Source organism: Branchiostoma belcheri, unplaced genomic scaffold (genome assembly GCF_001625305.1).
Source record: "Branchiostoma belcheri isolate BF01 breed outbred unplaced genomic scaffold, Haploidv18h27 scaffold7, whole genome shotgun sequence".
Classification (NCBI taxonomy): Eukaryota; Metazoa; Chordata; class Leptocardii; order Amphioxiformes; family Branchiostomatidae; genus Branchiostoma; species Branchiostoma belcheri.
Genome location: NW_017804353.1, coordinates 3352516 through 3372276, shown reverse-complemented (window position 1 = coordinate 3372276; position 19761 = coordinate 3352516). Strand labels below are relative to the sequence as shown.

At 43.2% G+C, this 19761-nt stretch overlaps 2 protein-coding genes across 2 annotated transcripts; both read right to left on the bottom strand.

Annotated features, from left to right (window-relative positions):
* Positions 1-396: 396 nt before the first annotated feature.
* LOC109484609 (prenylated Rab acceptor protein 1-like) lies at positions 397-3706 on the bottom strand. Its single transcript, XM_019787953.1, has 5 exons — positions 3581-3706; positions 3083-3187; positions 2575-2711; positions 2125-2270; positions 397-1791 (listed from the first exon to the last, which is right to left on the bottom strand). The coding sequence occupies exons 2-5, from the start codon at positions 3168-3170 to the stop codon at positions 1602-1604; spliced, it is 561 nt and encodes a 186-aa protein (XP_019643512.1). The 5' UTR covers positions 3171-3187; positions 3581-3706; the 3' UTR covers positions 397-1601.
* Positions 3707-4710: 1004 nt separating this feature from the next.
* Positions 4711-15110, bottom strand: LOC109484363 (CUB and sushi domain-containing protein 3-like). The gene is made up of 15 exons (XM_019787615.1): positions 14930-15110; positions 14430-14591; positions 13730-14202; positions 13213-13393; positions 12867-13064; positions 12642-12697; positions 12251-12401; positions 11893-12057; positions 11661-11725; positions 11348-11511; positions 11029-11188; positions 10505-10730; positions 10089-10280; positions 9669-9857; positions 4711-5144 (listed from the first exon to the last, which is right to left on the bottom strand). The coding sequence occupies exons 1-15, from the start codon at positions 15093-15095 to the stop codon at positions 4711-4713; spliced, it is 2982 nt and encodes a 993-aa protein (XP_019643174.1). The 5' UTR covers positions 15096-15110.
* Between the last annotated feature and the right edge of the window lie 4651 nt (positions 15111-19761).

Here is a 19761-nt window from a genome sequence, read left to right as displayed (position 1 = left end):
AAAAACACATCAGTTTTAAGTAAAGGCATTTCATTTTCAGCACTATTTTGTGACAAGCAGCCTTTCAGGTACTAGTATTTTGACATTTGTTGTTTGGTTAGCAGCTCATACATGTACTGATGTGTATTTTTTTAAGTACAGCATATTTTTTTTTAAGTAGAGTGTATTTTGTTTCTACTGTAGAGCAGTATTGGAAGACAGTTTCTAAGCTTAGCATTGGCCATGTGAGCTGATAGTCTTATTCACCTTTTTTTTTCAGAGTAAAGAGATATAAGTTTATCCATGCATCATGTCGTTTCTCGTTTATTTCATTCAAAATCGTCTGCCAGTTTTTCAACAACATACATGTACTCACAACCACTTTCCAAAAGACCCAAAAACACAATAAGCCACGTATAGTGCACAAAGTCATGATTTATTCTCTGTTGTCATGATTTGGAAATTACAAACATGGATACAGTGATGACAGTCCAGATTACTACACGTCATTTCATGACAAAAATTTAGTGCACAACTAAATATTTCTACATATTTCCACATCTGATGTAACTTAAACACCAGTACAGCTCCCCAACACGTCTTTTCTGCTATAGTATAGCACAAAACTGCAACAACACACAAGTCTAGCCTTCTTGAAAGGTTTTATAACTGGGGCTTATTTGGGTGGGGGCATCTGATTCACAATACAAATTTTCTGGTAATATCACTTCTATTTGGCCAGTATAAGAATCTGAGTACATTAAAATAGAAGTGATATACCATTAAAAAAAATGCAGCATGGAATCCTCCTACCCAAAAAAGCCCCAGGCATAGAGCCCACAAAAAGGCTAGCAAGCTTTCTTTATACCAAGGGTTTATGTCCAAGTTGGTAGAAAACTAAACATACATGTATAATATAAGTTATATTAACATCTTTCCACAGATGTTCTATTGCACAGATGGAAGTTGACAGGCACAAATGGCAAGAAAGTTAGGACCAAGTACCATAATTATACAGTATATATATAATATAGCCATACGTCTACTAGGAAGAAACTAATTAAGAATTGGGGAAAGACCCTAAAGAAAAATAGAATCCATTCTCATCTGTCTTTTGTCTTTACAACTGTATATCCATTACTAGAATTTTACTCTAGTCCCTGACTGTGTCTGTCACTGGTAACTTGTCATGGTACTTGTCACAAAGTACACAACTTGTCATGATCACATTCACATCTCATGGCCATGGTGACATGATTCTAGATACAGGAATGAAACAACAGCTATGGAAAATTAAAGGTGATAATCTGCATATTAATCACCCATTCATCATGTCTGTCCCAACACTATGGTCACACTTGCCATGGCTACAAAATCCTTATATCTGTCCTATTGCTATGGTAACACTGTTGCCATGGCTACATAATCACCATGTCTGCTCTGTCACTATGGTAACAGTTGCCATGGCCACACAATCATGTCTGTCCTATCACTATGGTAATGTAGTTGTGACCTCCATGTCTGTTGCCATGCCTACCATGTGACCATCATATCTGTAAGTGTTGTCCGTTATAATGTCTATACATTGTCATCTCATCGCCATGGGAACACCGTTTCCATGGTTACACGATCTCCTCCAGCATGGGTTCCGTCTCGTCCTCGCCACCCTCCACGTGGAGCGAGGCGTGCAGCATGATGAGGAAGAACGAGGCTCCGATGACCCAGAACACGGCCGTGCCCGCCGACGCCAGCCAGAACAGCGGGAACGACGCCACCGCCACAACCCCGTACTGCTGGGCAACACTAAGCTCCCTGTGAAGGATAGACACTGTGATGTGAGACCCAGAAACTGCACTGTGAGACCTGAAACACGGCCGCTGACGCCAGCCAGAAGAGTGTGAACAACGCCACCGCCACCAAAACTGCACTGAGAGAGGATAAAACTAAACTGTTAGACCTACATGTATTGTACACAGTGAAACCCTTACAATTGTACCATTTTACATTGTACAGTGTACATCTAATCTACTTCCTTTGTTTTTTGCCACTCATCATCAAGTTATCATAACAAGTTGTTTTATTTTTTGCTATGGACCAAAAGCCTTACTGATTAAACACATTCCTGGAACAGACAACAACACTTACTTTCCCATGAGCATGAGTTTCTTCTCGTCGCTGCGTATCTTGATGATGTAGCATGCCCCCAGGCAGGCAGCCAGGGCGATGAGTAGGAGAGGGTTGGTCAGGATACAGTATACCACCAGGCCCAGGAACACAAACAGGTAGTTACTCTGGTAGGAAGGAACGAACGAATGGTTTATTTCAGTTCCAACAAAATCAATAGGCTCTACCAGGCCCCTGGAATCATGTTATCTGTTTTCTTGGCCAATTTCTACTCTTCGTAGATGCTTCTGAAGCCTGGCAGAGGCTAGAAAATGAATACCATAGCACCAATAATGTAACTGAACTGAGGTATGGTTAACTTTACAATAATAACCCTCAAGGTACTGTTTCTAAACCTCCATTTTTCTCAGGCCACGAACTTTTGCTACTGTGAACATAACGTGAATTACGGTATTCCAAAAAAGGTCGTACCTGGTAGTACTCAACGTTCTTCATCACCCGCTTGCCCCACGCAGCCGGGTTTGCTGGAGCACGGAACTTCGCCGTGGCGATGAACTCTGCCCATGGTCGTACGTTGCCCCGCCTCTTTTCAAGCCACTCACGGGCAGCTGAATTAATAAATAAACAAACAAACAAACAACATTCAGGAAGATCTAGATTAGAACCTTGTCAAACTGTCAAGATCGCAAAATCAGAAAAGTTTCCTGATCCAGTTTTAGGGCTACATTAATTTCATAACTTGGTTGTCAGATTTTTAAAAATAACACTAAATTGAATTACATTGTAGTAGCGTTGAATGGCTGAGTTTGCGCCTTAAAATACACACTAGAGGAACTAATTAATATAAGGTGCTATGGTAAGGTGAATGGCTGAGGGCCTAGACTAGCAGACACTAAGAAGATTGAGAGGTCACAGGTTTGGTTTCTGTTGAAAAGCTAATAAACTTGCAAACAAACAAACACACTAGTTTTGTACTGACCTGGGCTGCTGAGGGTCATCATCTTGCCAGCCAGTCCCTGTTTCTGTTGGTCAGCTGGGATCTCAATATCTCCTGTCACCTCGTCCATTAGGCAAGGCTTAGACCCTGGGTAAACAGAACAATATATTATGACATCATCAGTACATCGCCATGGCGTCATAGGCAACACAACAAAAGAGAATTTGATAGTTGCAAACGATTGAGGCTTTAAACGTAGAAATCTCCAAGCAGAGGTTAGGTTGAACTTAAGGGTAGTAAACGTTTCCTATCACCTTCGTACCTTTTTTTTACAGAATCACCCTGCTAGTCTTCAGTTAAACAGTTATCATGGAACTTGTCAACGATATATACAGCGTCAATGTTGAAACGAAACGTTTAGAAATTCTACTTATTATGTAGTCTAGCAACGCCCTCCCACCCTACAGTAAACAGACAACTATTCCTCTCTTTCTTTAATATTTTGTACACCAAGAACTTGTTTAAAAGACGGAATTATACCTGTATCGGTCCCCACTCTCCTGGTTCTCCTGTTCGGACGGAAACTGTCGACAGTTATGACGAAAAGATGTGAAAACTGCGGGCTGCTTACGTGGAAGATACGAGTTGTTTCGATGTTAAAACCCTTTGACCTCTGGGCGATACCAAATTTGATTTTCGGGATGTTGGAGGCCCGATAAATTTGTTTTCTGTCGAAAACATTTTGCATCTTCTTCTTTAACTTTACATTTCAATGATTTTATGTGGCAAGTATTAGAAAGAAAACGATCTAGATTTAGAAAATAAGAAAAATAACCATATCAGTTAGAATCTCTACCTCTCAATATACAACAATGTCATCGTCGGAGATGGACAATTCCAAATGCAGATAAATCGGGGGAGTTGTAGTTATGCTAAAATAACCAAAAAGATTGACAGCATACCATTTTATTGATTTTAGCAAAAATTGCTTTATTAAAGTAAGTGATATAAAACAAGATGTACATCGTAAAATGCATTTTTTCCAACAATATCTCCAAATTCTCTACTATATAACGTTATATCTATACTGACAAAACAAATGTTCAAAGTTAAAAAATGACTCACCTGGCGTGTTCCTACGATACTGCAGCTGGGTATGTATGCGTGTATGTATGATGCATGTATGTATGTGTGTGCGTGTGTGTGTGTTTATATGTCGACTACATAATTAGAGAAGCTTTGGATGGTTATGTTATGTTGTTTGTCTTGAGTAGGGGTCGCTCAGAGGAAGTTCAAGCTCGATAATGGGTCTTCTAGTGGGCACAACAGCAGCTGAGCTTCAAAGTTTCAGGTAAAATTTTCTGGAAGTACCAAGTTCGTGATTTATATTATGAGTGGTAGAAGACTCTTGGTGCTAGGTAGGATGTTTCGGAATGATACATGTATATAAAGAAAAAAACGTTCCTGTTAAAGTGGAAATTTATTACAGTTCTTCAACCACAATGCCAGGGCAATCAGATGCCCTAACCCCACGCAAAAATAGCAAAACTATTCGTGTCGTATACATGTATATAGTTTTGAGTTTTTGCTTTACATGCGTCCTCCAAACCAGAAAACAGACAACGCTGAAAGTGTGTGATGCGATCTTATGAACAGTCGAGACCATCCTGTTAAGTTGGTGCGACTTGACAAATGAAAGCAAACTTCCTGGAGGAGTGGTTGGAACACGAACCATCGTTCCATTTGTTCCTGATGGCAACTGTCTCGTGATTTCCGGGCAAATACTCTGCACAGTCCTCGTTACCTTCATGGTTGTCAGGTTGTCCTGGATACCACCACCTGAAGTGTCCAAGAGCAGTGCCATCCTCCCACACCCAATGTCCTTCCTGGTGGATGTCGGTCAGTCCGAAACGAAAGAAAGCGCTGTTATCGACGGCATTCTTCAGGTTGATGAGGAAGGTGTTGGTGGCGGCATCGCGGGGCATGGCAAGGGTTCCGCCGTCAGAAGAACAGACCGCGACTGCACTGGTGTAGTCACTATCCTGGTTGAAGGCCTTGTAGCACAGTCGGCTAATCTGATGGTATACGTACCCGCTGGGGCAGGCTATGTAAAAAAAAAAAAAAAAAAAAAAAAAAAAAACATTGTAAAACGGAAACACATCCACCAAACAATGGTCAGCTCCATCTAAACAATATGGTTTTCATTGGTTTCGTGAACCAACATGACGTGTAAAATGTATCCAGTGTTAAAAATTCATTTTTAATCACATAGGAGGACACCTTAATGCAGCTGAGATATATAATTGAAAATGAAATGTATAGTTTACCTGTTCTGATGTAAATGACCATGCGATTAGCTCTTCCAACGAGATGCCCTAAAAGATAAATAAACAGCTAATGTAACAAACACACAATAAAAGTTTTATTTAGGCTAATAATAGGATATTGAGGAAGACCACTTTGGACGAGCTAACATCTACAATTCTACATTAACGCATGCCAATCTTCGCACAGATTGTTCCATTTTCTAAATTGTGGTAGATTGGCAAATTGGTAAAAGTTCGTTCCATTAGATCCTTGTTGTATTCCTTGAATAAAATAAAGTCACTGAAATGTATGACTTATATACGTACCGCCGTTCCAGTTGCTGCTTGTAGGTAATAAAGAAAACAGAATGTTCGGTCGCTGGTTGTCAGGCGGCCGCTCCCATGGGCAATGTCTTCCCTCAGCCAACACGAGCCAACCAGCATCATTGTGACAGCCGCCGTAGTTCCTATTGATGAAAAATGTCCTGCAATAAACAATTAAAAAGGAGATGTTTCAAAAGTTGTTGCTACTCCCTTGCATTTTGTTCGACTGCAAATAATGAAATTACTCATAGAATCCATTGAGTAATTAGCAAAACAAATATTGTTTTGTGGTTGGGGTTGTTGAATTAGAATCTGAAGGTTCTGTGCTCAAATGCATGCCAATCTCCAGTGTCGCGCCATTTCTTCCTTGACTCAGGTAAAAATACTTCATTCTCTCGGGTGTGCCATAAAGAGGGGGAGGCATCGTGTTTACGGACAGCCACTCCTTGAGATCGTTCATGAACCCCCCACATGTATTGAAACAATAGGGGCCTATCCCGGTGTGAGCGGTTCAAACCTCATAGTCTGGTCTCCGAGTTGACAGATGATAGTCACATGTCGATCATTCAAGAAATGGATACAACAGTGTGGCCTATGAAGGATTCGAGCACAGAACCTTCATATTATAAGTCAACAACCCTAACCACAAAATAATCTTGCCACCACAAAAAGTCCATGGTACAGTATTTTACCGGTCCAACATAGGGTCTCCTGTCACGCCAAAGAAGTTTTTACGCTCAGTTTTGATGTCGTTCCACGGAGAGGAGACCAGACGAGACTGGGAGAACCAGCTGAACTTGTCTGTGTTTTCTCCATTGAAGATCAACACGACATCTCCAGTGGAGGCCTCCAGTACAATCTTCACCTACAAACGGTGGGGAAGAACGTTCAAATAGATTGTGGTCAGTTCATCCCGGTTAATACATTTCATACATAATGGTAATGAATCAAGAATATCATCTAGCCGAGTTTTTAATCTGATTCAATAGGCATGTTTTTCATACAGTCTGATAGATAGATAGATAGATACTATTAGATAGATAGATATAGATAGATAGATATAGCTAGATATATAGATAGATATATAGATAGATAGATATAGATAGATATATATACAGTACTGTATAAACACAGAGGAAGTAGACAAAAAAAATCAATGAAGAAGTAAATAAAATAAATCTCAAATACAATAAATCTCATAAACCTAGCCTTCCGATCAAAGTCAATGACAATAGTATAGATAAAAGATGGGTACGTAGCGAAGCAAAAGAAGATAAGACAAACGTACTTGTTTAATACCGAGCGATTTCCATTGTTCTACCAAAGGGCTCTTGTCGTGTAAGACGCTTGCACCAGGGCCGGCACTCCAGGCGTCAAGGGCTCTCTGTCCGGTCCCGTTCACGGTGGCAAATACTTGAAGCCATATTGTATCTGGAGGAATGCGGTAGTGAAATCAAGATAAGACTTATTCTATGCAAACATTGTGGCTATTGGATGTTTCAAAGCAAAGGTTCGTGTATCCGTAGATAATTTCATCAGGTCAACAAACATCTGTCCTCATTGGCTGTACTGTAACCCAAAACATTTTGAGTGGCTCCCATGAGGCTTATTTTGTACTGACCTATGAACTAAATTAAAAAAAGGTTGGTAAATAACAAAGTTCTTTGATCACAACCATTTCTTTTTACGAGCCGACGTTTCCATGACCGCCTGTCATCTTCATCAGGGCAATTCTGACTGATTTGCTGTGCAATGACGCTAGATGTTAATGTGATCAACAAACTTTCCTATTAAAGGTCACTATGTAGTCTTTATATTTTTATCCTTGTCTATTTAGCCTCCGTAAGTGTCTGATGTTGCATATGGTAGAGAAAAAAATATTGATTTGTACATCCGCCATGAAGGTTATTTTTTCAGGTTTGGCCATGGTATATACGTAGTGGCTGTGTTCCGCTTGTGTATGTATGTATGTATGTATCCATGTATGTATGTATGTATGTATACTATCAATTCATTATGGGATGTGTATATGCTGTCTATGACTGAATGGAATGAGGTATAAGTTAGTTGGGTGATGATGATGATATTGCAAAGGACGGCAGAATGACAAGATTAATTGCACATTATGATAAGTAGAGCTCTTTTAATAAAACGAAGACAAACAGATCTGAGCTGGAAATAACATGTATCATCACAAAGCAATGCACAACACAAAGCAATGAAATGTGTAGCCATACGAAACAAATTGTCAAATCATATGTTGGATGTTTCTTAACGGCTTCAATCAGAGCAGGTGTTAAATGTCGTCTTCTTTGCAGATATGTGAGAGTTTATTGTATTTCATCTGTTCGTCTCCTGGCAGCTCATGCTGCTGTCAGTCAAAGAAGCAAATCGACCGTCATCTATATAACGCGCAGTCGACGACTCAGGACAACAACGAATTGTTATAGGTACTAGTTACATTAGTCGCTATATCACCATGAACTCCCCTTGCGGGTTATTTAAGCATTACTCATAGAACTATCATTCTTTTTAGCAATTTTTTAGACCCATATCAGATATCTACTAGGTGAACCCTGGCTATCTAGGGATTGGCAGAGACATGTGCAAACCGCGTGCCCCCAGGAAAACCAATTGAGTCGGCGGAAGCAAAGCCGTAGTAAAAAAGGGAGAAGGTTACAATAGGGGAGTTGTGCTTGATCTTGTGAGTGCCAGGCGTAGTGATGCGCAGTTGGGCAGCGGACAGGTCAGTGGTAGGAATTCGTACCCATGACGTGGAGGATGGAAGACGGTGTCCGTCATAGAGGAGTCCGGATTTCTCAGCGGTTTTTATAACAATATTAACGTAACTGTCAAACACTGAACCCGCGGCATCTACAGTAGAGAAAGTGTAGTCAGCAGCAAAGTATTCAGTCGGAGGAACGTACATCATAAACGGATCTCCCGTTGTAGAATCAGCCTTTACCCCCTTACTATATTGCAGAACCATGATTGGCTTAGAAGATGTGATAACCTTGTACGCGTTAGACGGAACATCCAGCTCCCAAAAGTCCCCCGAATGGATTACTCGACTTCCATGTCCGGTGATACTGACTGTGGTGCCGTCTCTGGCAGCGACGATGCGGAAGATATCGCCCCCTGTACGGACAGCAAGAGGGACTGTAACAAACCGCCTGCCCCAGGAGTCCACAGGGGGGATTTGCTCCAAGATGTGGTCACAAGCGGCGATTCCAGTAGGGACGTTGGCACACACAACGCCCGACATGAGGGTAACAGGCTTGTTTGATGTGATATGTGTGCCCGTGAGGTCAGATCCTTGGAACTGAACAGCTTCAAATTTGTTCAGAACCAATCTGACTACACTTCCAGTAGAGTAAGGCACCCCTTGGTATAGTGTAGTCCCCCGTAAAGTAACCTCAACGTCTGTGTTGTCTTCAGTGCCAAAAATGCCAAATTCTGATGGTCCCAGCGAGGTGTATGAAGCCACAAAGTATTCCTTTCCCAGTACATCTTTTGGGAGACCAAGGAACCCGTCCGTTGACTTGTCTACCTTGTTGACACCGTACACGATTATTTCAGTATCTGATGTAATGGAAACGCCCTTCCGTGCCTTTTCATTACCAGTGAGCGCGAGGGACGGGGGAAGCCTCACGACCTGTACTGCTGCATCTGTGACCTTCAGGCGCCTGGTGAAACCCGCACCAGGGGCAGAGATGGTGACCGAGGCGGGAGTCGAACTTGCACTGGTGATGAACAACTCAAGCTGTAGTATGTAATCAACGTTTTGGAGAAACCCTACTATGAACTCAGTACCTCTGTTGTCCGGAGCTGCAACAATGGGAAATGTTTCTGTTAACATACAAAACTTCACAGCCACTACAGTATCAAACCCCTCACCATTTCCTGGGCGATCAGCGTTGCACCAAACAAAATTTTAGATACTCTGGACTTTGACTGTCACTTTTGATAAAAGAACACAGAATGGGTGTCATATTTACCAACACATGTGACATCACTCCCAGACCATGTACCATCGGCTTGGCAGGTCCGACTGTTGTTGCCGCTCACGTGTAGCTCGTAGCCTGGGTCACAGGAGAAACTGCAGTTCTCAGGAAACCGGAAGGAGGAGCCGTTATCACAGGATATTCTCCCATTGGCGGGAATGGGCAGTACTGGGCATCGGACAGCTGTAGAAAATACGTAACAAATCCTGTTTGAATCTTAGATAACGGTTACTGTCTTACAACACAGATCATTGGCATTCAATAAAAGATCTCATTTTACAAGACGCATGCTCTTCATAATGAAACACATCGCTACATTTTAGCTGTCAAGAAACTTTTGCGTACTTCTATCTGGGTATGTTCAGAACAGCGATTCACGAATTTTATTCAGCGTTAAAGCGATTTCACACTTACGGACACATTCTGCGTCGTTTCCAGACCAGGTTGCATCAGCCTGACAATGTCTCTCACGGCTGCTCGCAGGAATCGTGAGCTCGTAGCCTCGGTCGCAGGTAAAGTTGCAGGTCTCCGGATAGCGGAATTTGTAGCCACTGTTGCAGGTCATTCTACCGTGTGGTGGACTAGACATGTTCGGGCACTTCACAGCTAATGCAGTTTTAAAGTAAGAATGGCAACGTTTATAAAAAAAACTGGGTATAACTACACAAACAATATGATTCTATTGTGAATGCTTTCAGAATCTGTCATAATTTTAGATACCGAATAATGATGCTGTAAAAAATTCCTGAGCTCGATGCTATGTGGTTACCATATACATTATTTTGAGTTTGATCGCGTCTCAATTGCGAAATACACAGAAAAAGATGTACCTAAACACGGTGTGGTCTCTGTAGTGTTTGTGTCGAAAGGAATGGTCCAGTTGCCGTCCGGTCCACAGGAGTACTCGGCATAGATCAGCCTGTCGTAACCAGGGTTACAATGGAGAAGACAGACGACCTCGTACTCCGCCGCCGTGCTGTCAGGTGATTGGCAGAAGTCAGCTGCAGGGGATGCTGGGATAGAACACCCGAAATAACCGTTCTCCGGTTCAGCGACCTGTGAGGATGAAACATGTACTTGCAAGTTATGTCATAAATTACGCATATGTGTAGTCCCCATGTCGGCGGACTCCATAGATCCAAGATGGCTACCTCTCAATCAAAATGTACGGTACATTTTTAACACTTAAATCTGACAATACAGAAGAGTATACAGGATTCTGTTCATCTGTAGATTCAAGACTTCAATGTATTCTCTGAAGCGTATTTTCATCTGGAAACCCCTTTCGTTCAAATTTGTTTGTCCTGTTTAGGAATAGAGGGCTTGGAAACGCTGGTAAAAGAATTTTACTGACCGGAAAAGGCGGACAGGAAGTCCGTTCGCAGCGTCTCCCGTCCCCGATCGTCCCGACCCGGCAGCGGCAGCTGAAGGTCTGGTGGCCCGTCAGGTCGCAGATGCCATGCTCAGGATCGCAGTCGTGCAGGCCGAGCCGGCAGTAGTCGGAAGGGACGCATCTACGAAACGGTTGAAGGAAGATTTTATTGACATCTCCAGCATTTTTCGAAATCCTGTGCACGGTTGGTTCTCTCAAAGTGAAGAAATACGACCTACAAACAAAAACGGCACATTTAAAGAAGCAAAGATGTTTTTTATCACCGTAAAAACGTCTTCACCTGGGCTTGTCGCTCCACCGCCCACTAGCCAGACACCTGAAGCTGTGTAGACTGTGGAGATGAAGGTCCTGCTCATTGCCGACTTTGTACCCGGGCTCACACGTCAGGCGGCAGGAGTCCTGGTACCTGGTACCGCCGCACGCCAGGCTGCCGTTGGCAGGGCTCTGGGTGTTGAAGAAAATGTTTCTGTTGTTGTTTTGAGCGACATTGTGTTATTCAGCATTTCAAGAAGACTTAAGGCTGCAGTCAATAATCTTATTTGGCTGATTGTGCAACAGTTTTGATCGAAACAAAAATATATCGAGATACGTACAGTAAGGTTGCCGCAGTCCTTCTTCTGACAGAACAGGTCTGGTCCACCAACAACTGGCTGGAGCACTACAAAGGAACAACATTAGAAATATAAGGGAGCTAATTTATTATAAAGGATGGAGAAAACGTCAATTCTACTACAATTTTGTGTATCTCGTGACTGCATGTGCACTTTGGTTTCCTTTTGCAGCCTGTTCAAGAAAGGTCGCTGGAAAAGCAGCAGAAGATTGTACCTCCCTCCTGCAGGCTCCAGTTGCCGCTGCTATGACAAGCTACGGTCTGGTGGTTCGTTCCTTCGTACCCGTCCGCACAGGTAACTCCGCAGGTGTTCCCGTAGGTGTGTCCGCTGGCGCACTGTAGGGCGGTGTTAGGGAACTCAGGAGGGGGTCCGCAACTCACTGGTAAAAGTAGATGAGTACTTTGTCAAAATCTTCAACAAAAAGTGTCCCAAAAGCTGTGCATTTAAAGTAGTCTAACTTTGTACTGGGTTGTTCACTTTTAGCTTCTAAGAAGAAAGGAGTAAAGAAGGCAATATTGATGTGAAGGAACAGTCTCGGTATACCTTTTTTCCACCAAGATTTTTAGTATTACCTGGAATGCACTCCGGCTCCCCACTCCAAAGTTGGTAAAACTGGCAGGTGAAGTTATCTTGTCCCGGCCGTTCGTAGCCGTCCTGACAGGTGAGATGACACGTCTCGCCGTACGTCGTACCTGTACAGGTGACGTCTCCGTGTGCTGGCATCTGTGCACGGAGGAATTGCATGTTAGTCTTAAACACTTCGTTCTAATCTCAAAGCAGATGTTGCCCGTCTAACAATCAATAACCACATCAGAAGATGATATCAGATCGCCACTTGCCAGTCTCCTTTTTCTGACTAGTTGCAATTTTCTCTTCCGGTATCTGCTTAGACATTGGGCCTACGTAGAATAATGTAACAGGTAAAAGTATTTAACAATTTGAATGCAATTTAAAGATACTCACCGAAATGTTTCCACAGTCAGCGATGACACAAGCCAGAGTATGTGGGATGATAACGTCTGTAAGAAGAGAAAGGGTCCATTAGAATATTCTCAGTAATTTTGGAAATCAACGAAATCTGGTCATCAGCACAGTTGTTGCTAGATTTGGATAAGAAATAGATTTATTAATTCTGACATACAGGGATCCAGTGCCTGATGAAAACAATAGATGTGTAACTTTCCCCACCTGCTGACACGGCATTTTCCATCTCTGTCGTGTTTCCCCTGCGGAAGGCGGTCCAGTTTCCGGTCCAGCTGCAGCCCAGGGCGTGGTCTGTTTCCGGTAGGTACCCTACGTCACAGATGACGTCACAGCGGTTCGAGAACACGTGACCCTGGCACATGTACGAGCCGTGCGGGGGGTCCTCAGGTGGGCTGCAGGTTACTACAAGACACACACAATGAGACCGAAGGTCCAAATTGAAAAGTAGAATTGGGCGTGATTATCTATGTCAATAGAGAAAATGGCTCAACGATAATTATAAGTTTGATAAGTATTAACCCAAAGCTTTACAAAAACAATGACACCCTACCTGGGTCGCACTGTGCGGGTTTGTCCCAGTGTCCTGTTGCGTTGCACGTCAGTACAGGGTGCCGGGGCAGGTAGCCTCGCTCACAGACCACTCGGGCCTCTGACATGTAGGTCGTTGAGCTGCTGTTGAGTTTGCCATGAGGTACATTCTTTGAAAAAGAGGAACACATGTTATTCGTGTTGTCTTCAGATTGGAAGTTAATTAATTGGTTAGGTAGATAAGAGATTAGAGATGTGGGATTGTTGTTATTTTCTGTTTAGATAAGAGGCTAGAAACGATTACTAGTACCTCATACTCTCCTCCGCAGTCCACGATTCTGCACACTGGATGCCTGGTCGCCCCAAACGTCTCTGAAACAAACATTCACAAATTACTCGATCGTCTCACCGTGTTTGGGATAAATATACGTTTTTGGATACGCGGAGATTATTCAGAAACGTACACAATCCTAACTGTCACTCATTCAGGCATAGAGCTAGATGGGCACGGTGCTGGATACATTGTGGGCCGAATTCTTCCTACCTAGGCGAGACAGAACCTGCAGAAAGTCCAGGTTGGCCACGATGTCTTCGAGTATTGGGCCGATCCATTCCAACAACTGCCGCATCATGTCGAAGTCGATGATGTTGTCCTCTGAGATTATGTCTAAATATGTTTTCACAATAGGCAGGTGGGGGGCGTTAATCTTAACCAAAATGCCATGCGCCGCGTCCGCGTAGATTTCGTCGGAGATGCCGAGGTACTCGAACACCCGAGGGTCGGTGTTCGGCATCGTGTCGGCAGCCCGACCGACGCCGACGAGTGTCGACACGACTTCTGGCGCGATCGGCGCCCATCTGCCGCGGTTGCAGAACAGCAGGCCCGCGTCATCGGTCAGGTAGCCCACGTCACACTTGGCGATGCACATGCGCACGTGGATGTTGTAGTAGGCGATGCTGGTGCAGTTAAACTGGCCGTGACGCAAGTCGGGAAGTGACGTGTTTCCGCAAACTGAAAAGAAGCAAAAAAAGATCCTCAGAAATCAAAACAGTATCCCTTTGGCTACGCTGGACTTTTGGCACAAACAGATCTTTTACTGGTTTGTTGTTGTTATTTAGGCTTACATGTGACTGATAAGACCAAAGCATGAGTATGGAGCTGCTAAAGCAGGGAGTTCTCGCAGTTAAAGCAGAGGTGTAGAAACTTGTACGTGCGGGCTACAGTAAAAAGTAACTCACACTCCTCTACAGGCGGCGGCACTGTTGGTTGCTGCACGTATCCAGGCGGCAGTATTGCTGATGTGTCCCCTCCGGCGGCCTGGAGCGCCAACTGGTACCACCTCTGCATCTCCGGGGAAAACTGCTGCATCCACGCGGGTACCGGCTCCGGAGTCTTGTATACTGTCAAAACATCGGGAAAACATAAGAAATTGAAAGGCTCCGAGAATGGAATGCTGTCGGAGATGCCATGTTATTTTTCGTCAATGATTGAAGAAAAATAACATAGAACCCACTGGCCTATTCAAAACAGCTTCACTGTTTTCAGACAACTTGGTCTTTTAGTTCAGTCGTCTTGAAACTGTAACATTCTCGATGTAAATTTATCTACGAGAAACACGATGCACTGAGGTATGAAAAACTACTTCCCAACCCAGTGCCGACCTTTGTTGAGTAGTGGTCGGGAAAGTGTCCTGATAAGTTCCTGATTGTGTGACAGGGGCTTAATCTAAGTCACTCACCTGGTATGACGTTGGTCTTGAAGAGGACAGCGAACACCACCGCTGTCAGGACGGCCAGGCAGTAGAAGATGGCCGCGAGGATGAGCAGCGTGTCTGGCCGCTTCCTGGGCGGCGGGTTCAGGGAGGAGCCGTACCCATATAGCGGCGGGCCGTACGGCGTCCACATGGCGCCGGACTTGACGTGCTTCCCGCCGAACAGGGAGTCACAACTCGGCTGCCTCTTTGACTTTTTTAGTGGAATCTGTGAAAAGAAGTAGAACATACTTTTGAAATTACCCAAGACGACCACTCGAGGGACCAATAAAATCTGGTTTAGGCAGACAGGTGGTCACTATAGACAGAACTCCTCATGCTTGTGTCGATTGGAAAATTATGTAAGGATCCACCGAAAAGTGGTCACATTGTCATTGGAGAAGTATCAGAACAAACCTAAAGGAAACACAAACTTTGTTTACTTCTATATCTGTAATACAACAAAGTGCAGGTGGCAAAATGAAAGCAGAGCAATGAAAAATATATAATGTATAACCTAGTACCTCCCGAAGATAGTTTCATCAGCTTGGTAGTTTATAGGATATATATAGGGTTTTCTTCACCCCTATATCCTATAAAGTGGGAATAGTTTCTAACCAAAACTATTCCCACCTTGCTTACGTTTCCTTGTCTATCAAACACCTTCTTCAGAACTTCTGACTGGAGTTCTGCTTCTCGCCAGTATGTAGCCGGTGTAGGGTGGCGCCTTTTTGCGCGAAACGCAAGCAAGGTAGGAATAGTTTGGTTGTGTATGAGAAAACCTCTCGAACCTAGTACCTTTTGCACTTTTGACTCCACTGATGCAGTCTGCTTGGTTTCGTCGTCGTCATGAAGCACTTCGGCCTTTTCTTCAGCAGCAAAATACCTCGGAACAGGCCTAGGTACAGTAATATTGAGCAAATATTGACAATGTCCTTTGTGCTTATATATTGTGACCTCTTATTGGGGATGAAAGGTAAGCCACCATTGAATGTATGCTTTCAGGTCAAGGACTAAATGCATCTTGTTATGCCGCCATTTAAGCTTGTATAACGCTTGGAATAATTCCCGAGCATATATAGTATCAATGTTTCCGGCTGATTTTTGCGACACTGCTTCCCCTTTCTTGTGTTTTATGGCGACGCTTCAGGCTTATTTGTTAGCCTTATTTCATCTGCTTTGAGATTATGCTGGGACTATGGCAAAGCAAATGTTTAAATTACTTACCGATCATCTGGCAGGTCGGGAGGTGATGTAGTGTCTCTGGGAACGTCTTGGTCTTCACTTTCACTGCTGAAGTCTGGTGTCACGTCCGTCTAAGACATAGTGTTGGGTATAGTATTAAAATCAAGTGGCATTGTTAGAGATGTATTATTTGGGGGGATTTTTCGGTCTACCTCTCACTGCATTTCCCTCTGACACCCGGCCAACAGACCCAGCAAACTTCCTGTTGGCTCTTTGTCAACATTAGGGACTTGACTGCCTTTTTTCTAACCCTGATTTTTCTGATCAGCACTTCCTTCCATCTTGACCGATCTACGGTAACCAACCCACTTCTAGCCCCTCTACTGCATTTAGATACCAGTCAAGAAAACAGACAGACAAACAAACACACCCAACCAAAACAACAAGAACATTTCCTACTTGGGATTTTTGAGTCTCCTCCGAAACCCTCAAGTCTCCCCACACGAACGACCTCTCGGCTTGCCTGCAAGGCATCGAAACCTGCGGATGGAAATTATAATTAGTGACACTATCCAATGAAGCAGGGTTCTTAAGAAAAATGGGTATACCGAAAAATGGTAGTTCCATAGCCTTTTAGGGGCAGTTGGTTGTTTATCCAATGTGTCTAGGGCACGGTATTGGAAGGCCGCGGCGCCCATCCCTCTCCTCCCACCGCCGTTTACAAACACTGAAGTCAGGTACCCATTTTGCACCTGGGTGGAGTAGGGAGGTTGTGTAAAGTGCCTTTTCCCTGCGATGGACACAATGTCTATTCAGGAAAGCTAGGAATCGAACCCGTGATCTCTCTATTCGTGTCCGCTATCGACGCCATCTATATTACTTCTAAGAGGAGTGAAAAAGGCTTTGGACATCAAAACACTCCAACAGCAAAAAGTTACAAACCTTAGGCTCTGTTACCGGTGCATTGCCGATGTCCCGAAGCGCCGATGGAGGCCTAGTGTTGTGCTTAGGTTTGCGCTGTCTGCTCCGGGTCCGCCCGGTTAAGTCACCCCGTGGCCGCAAATGGTCGCACCGGGTGGTCCAGGCTGTCTTAGTCGGGCCGTGAGGCGACCTGTCCCGAGGGAACAGCTTGATGCTGCCCGGTGAGGAAGACATCGCTCTAAAGCGAGAAAATGAAGTAAAATAAGTGCAAAACAAATACGTGTACATGCAGTACTCTCCAGGCACAGGTTTACGGAAAACGGGCAACAATGGGGCATCAGACTTGAAGAAACAGAAAATTGAAACACTTCCAAACTGGCTAAATATTGCAGACCTGACGGAGAAAAACTCACCTGTGCTGCACACCTATAAATGCCGTCTGCAGGTGTTGTTGTGAGCTTATAAGGCGTGCAGAAAGGACCACATCAAGTTCCGCGTTTCCTGGTTAAAGTTTAACTCATACGTTGGCCCGTGGGTCGACAGATGTATTTATAATGACGCTGTAAAGAACTGCTGGACTAGTTGGGTTATTCCCCCGCTACATGTACCTTCGCGTTACGGTCTAAAAATACGTGGCGTCCCCGGATCTTGGCTCAGTTCATATCAAGAGAGATTAATTGTTATTGATGATCCCATATTATTAGTTTGTCGACTACTCTACCTTTATTGCAGTCAGGACCGAATGACAAGCCTATATATATCTGAAACTTAATTTTGTGTGAACGAGGTCGTCTGTACCACCAAGTACTACCTCATTGTAATTACAAGCCTCTGGGGCGGATGCCATTCAGCGCTATCTGAATTAAGCTCCTTCATTAATACGGCCACCATTGCGGCCACTAAGACCAGGAAGGGTCCGTACTTATTCATAAGTGTGGTCGGTTCTTTAACGTGCTCATTTGTTACTCGGCATATTTGCTTTCATAAGTTTTACATACCATATTCTATATCATATCATATTTGTGTACTTCAGAAAGAATAAGAATACACTGATTCACATATTTCCGATTAAGATGGAAATTTATTTCAGTTCTGCAACCACATCACAACGGTAGAGCTACATATACACATAGTACGTCTTCTGTACAATTACAGATGCCACACAAAAATAGCAAAACTATTCGTATACATCGGTACAAAATGTCTTCTATGGCTTAGTTAGATATGTTGATGAGCAGCATATATGGAAGGGGCACAACAAAACGTGTGGGAAAAATATACAAATTTCAAACTTTGAGAAACTTTGGAGCTTTTTTACTGGAGATCCATCTTTTACACCTTATAAACAGCATTTTAACACGTTTTCAAAGAAACGCTCTTTTATCAAAGAGTCTAAAAACTTTCTCTGGAGTAGACTTGATATAATTTGAAATCAATCTCAGTAGGGTTAAGTCATTTTCTGGGCCCCCAGTGAAATGGGCGTTGGCTCCCCTTGGCAACACATAGCAACCACCTTTGACCGCAATTTTCACAATTTTTTCCCATTGTTCGATAATTGCCCCCTCTCCACCCAGTGTGAAAACTTCTTAGGTAGGGTGCCGCTGGATGCTACCTGGCACCCTGTGGAGTGTGAACGGCCTTGGTGCTTGGCTGTCTAGAAAACCAAGCTAGGATGTGTATTGTAAGGAATTAACAATGCCACTTCAAAACGTTTTCCTGTGTCTATAAACTATTTCAAATGTTTAACTTTGATAGATCAACATTTCGACATACAGAAAGGCACATTATTATAGATCCATACAGAGCCTCAGCTGTTGTAATATTATATAAATATCATAGGCTTGTAGCCTGGCATAAGACATAATTTTGCAAGACTTCCAGGTAAATTACAGAAACCATAAATGTAGAAAATCAAATCAGATTTTTTTTTACCTGCTTGCAGAAACTGAGCTTCCCATCCGGTAAACCAGTAACGTTATAATTGTAACTTAGAATTGTGAATAATGTAGAGATTCCCTCACTATAATCAAGGCCCTGGCCCTGCGTATTACTACAGTGTGATTCAAGACTCGAATCAAACTGTGATGAACTTGTACCCTTGCTGGTAGAAAATATTAACGACACATGTACGTTTTGCTTAGTTTTTCCCCCCCAAAGGCACTGCTGTTATTTGAAAAGTCACATTTTATGATAGGTATGACCATGTTAATTTTTATGGAAACCACATGTGTATGTATGTTGCACTTGAAAACTTCTGATAAGATAAAGAGAATTGTTTATACACCTCCCATACTTGTGAACATGTTTGTGTATTGTTTTTAAAACCAAGCCAAGCTGTGTCTGGCAGGTAAGCCACCGCCGGGTAAAGGTGTGAACAGCCAGGCCATTGTTCTGCCCAGGTAGTCTGCTCTCCTACCGTGAGGTGCTATGTCAACAAATTGATTAGCCATATTGTTCCCAAATAACAACAAAGAGGTCATATTTCACATCTAGGGATGCCAAAAGTCTAAATTTTGTAGTCCATTTTTTAGTCAAGTGGTGCTTGCTCAGATTATATTATTCTAACTTACAACAAAGATGGTTGGAAAGAAGACAAGTTGTACAACAATCTCTCGTTGAGACCATTATCTTGGAGGATTCCAGTGCTCAGCTATGCCTTCATGAATATTTCCAATGGCATATTTTGTCAATTTTTTTATATAATATGAAAAATC

What these genes read in the sequence shown, in the direction of transcription:
- LOC109484609 (XM_019787953.1), bottom strand. Translation starts at nt 3,170, where the DNA reads ATGGACGAGGTGACAGGAGATATTGAGATCCCAGCTGACCAACAGAAA. An exon ending in AGAACGTTGAGTACTACCAG is followed by an intron (nt 2,271 to 2,574) that starts GTACGACCTTTT and finishes CCTTCCTACCAG; the next exon opens with AGTAACTACCTGTTTGTGTT. An exon ending in AAACTCATGCTCATGGGAAA is followed by an intron (nt 1,792 to 2,124) that starts GTAAGTGTTGTT and finishes TATCCTTCACAG; the next exon opens with GGAGCTTAGTGTTGCCCAGC.
- LOC109484363 (XM_019787615.1), bottom strand. Translation starts at nt 15,095, where the DNA reads ATGTGGACGCCGTACGGCCCGCCGCTATATGGGTACGGCTCCTCCCTG. An exon ending in TTCTGTCTCGCCTAGGTAGG is followed by an intron (nt 13,394 to 13,729) that starts AAGAATTCGGCC and finishes CAATCTGAAGAC; the next exon opens with AACACGAATAACATGTGTTC. An exon ending in AGGACTGCGGCAACCTTACT is followed by an intron (nt 11,512 to 11,660) that starts GTACGTATCTCG and finishes TTCAACACCCAG; the next exon opens with AGCCCTGCCAACGGCAGCCT.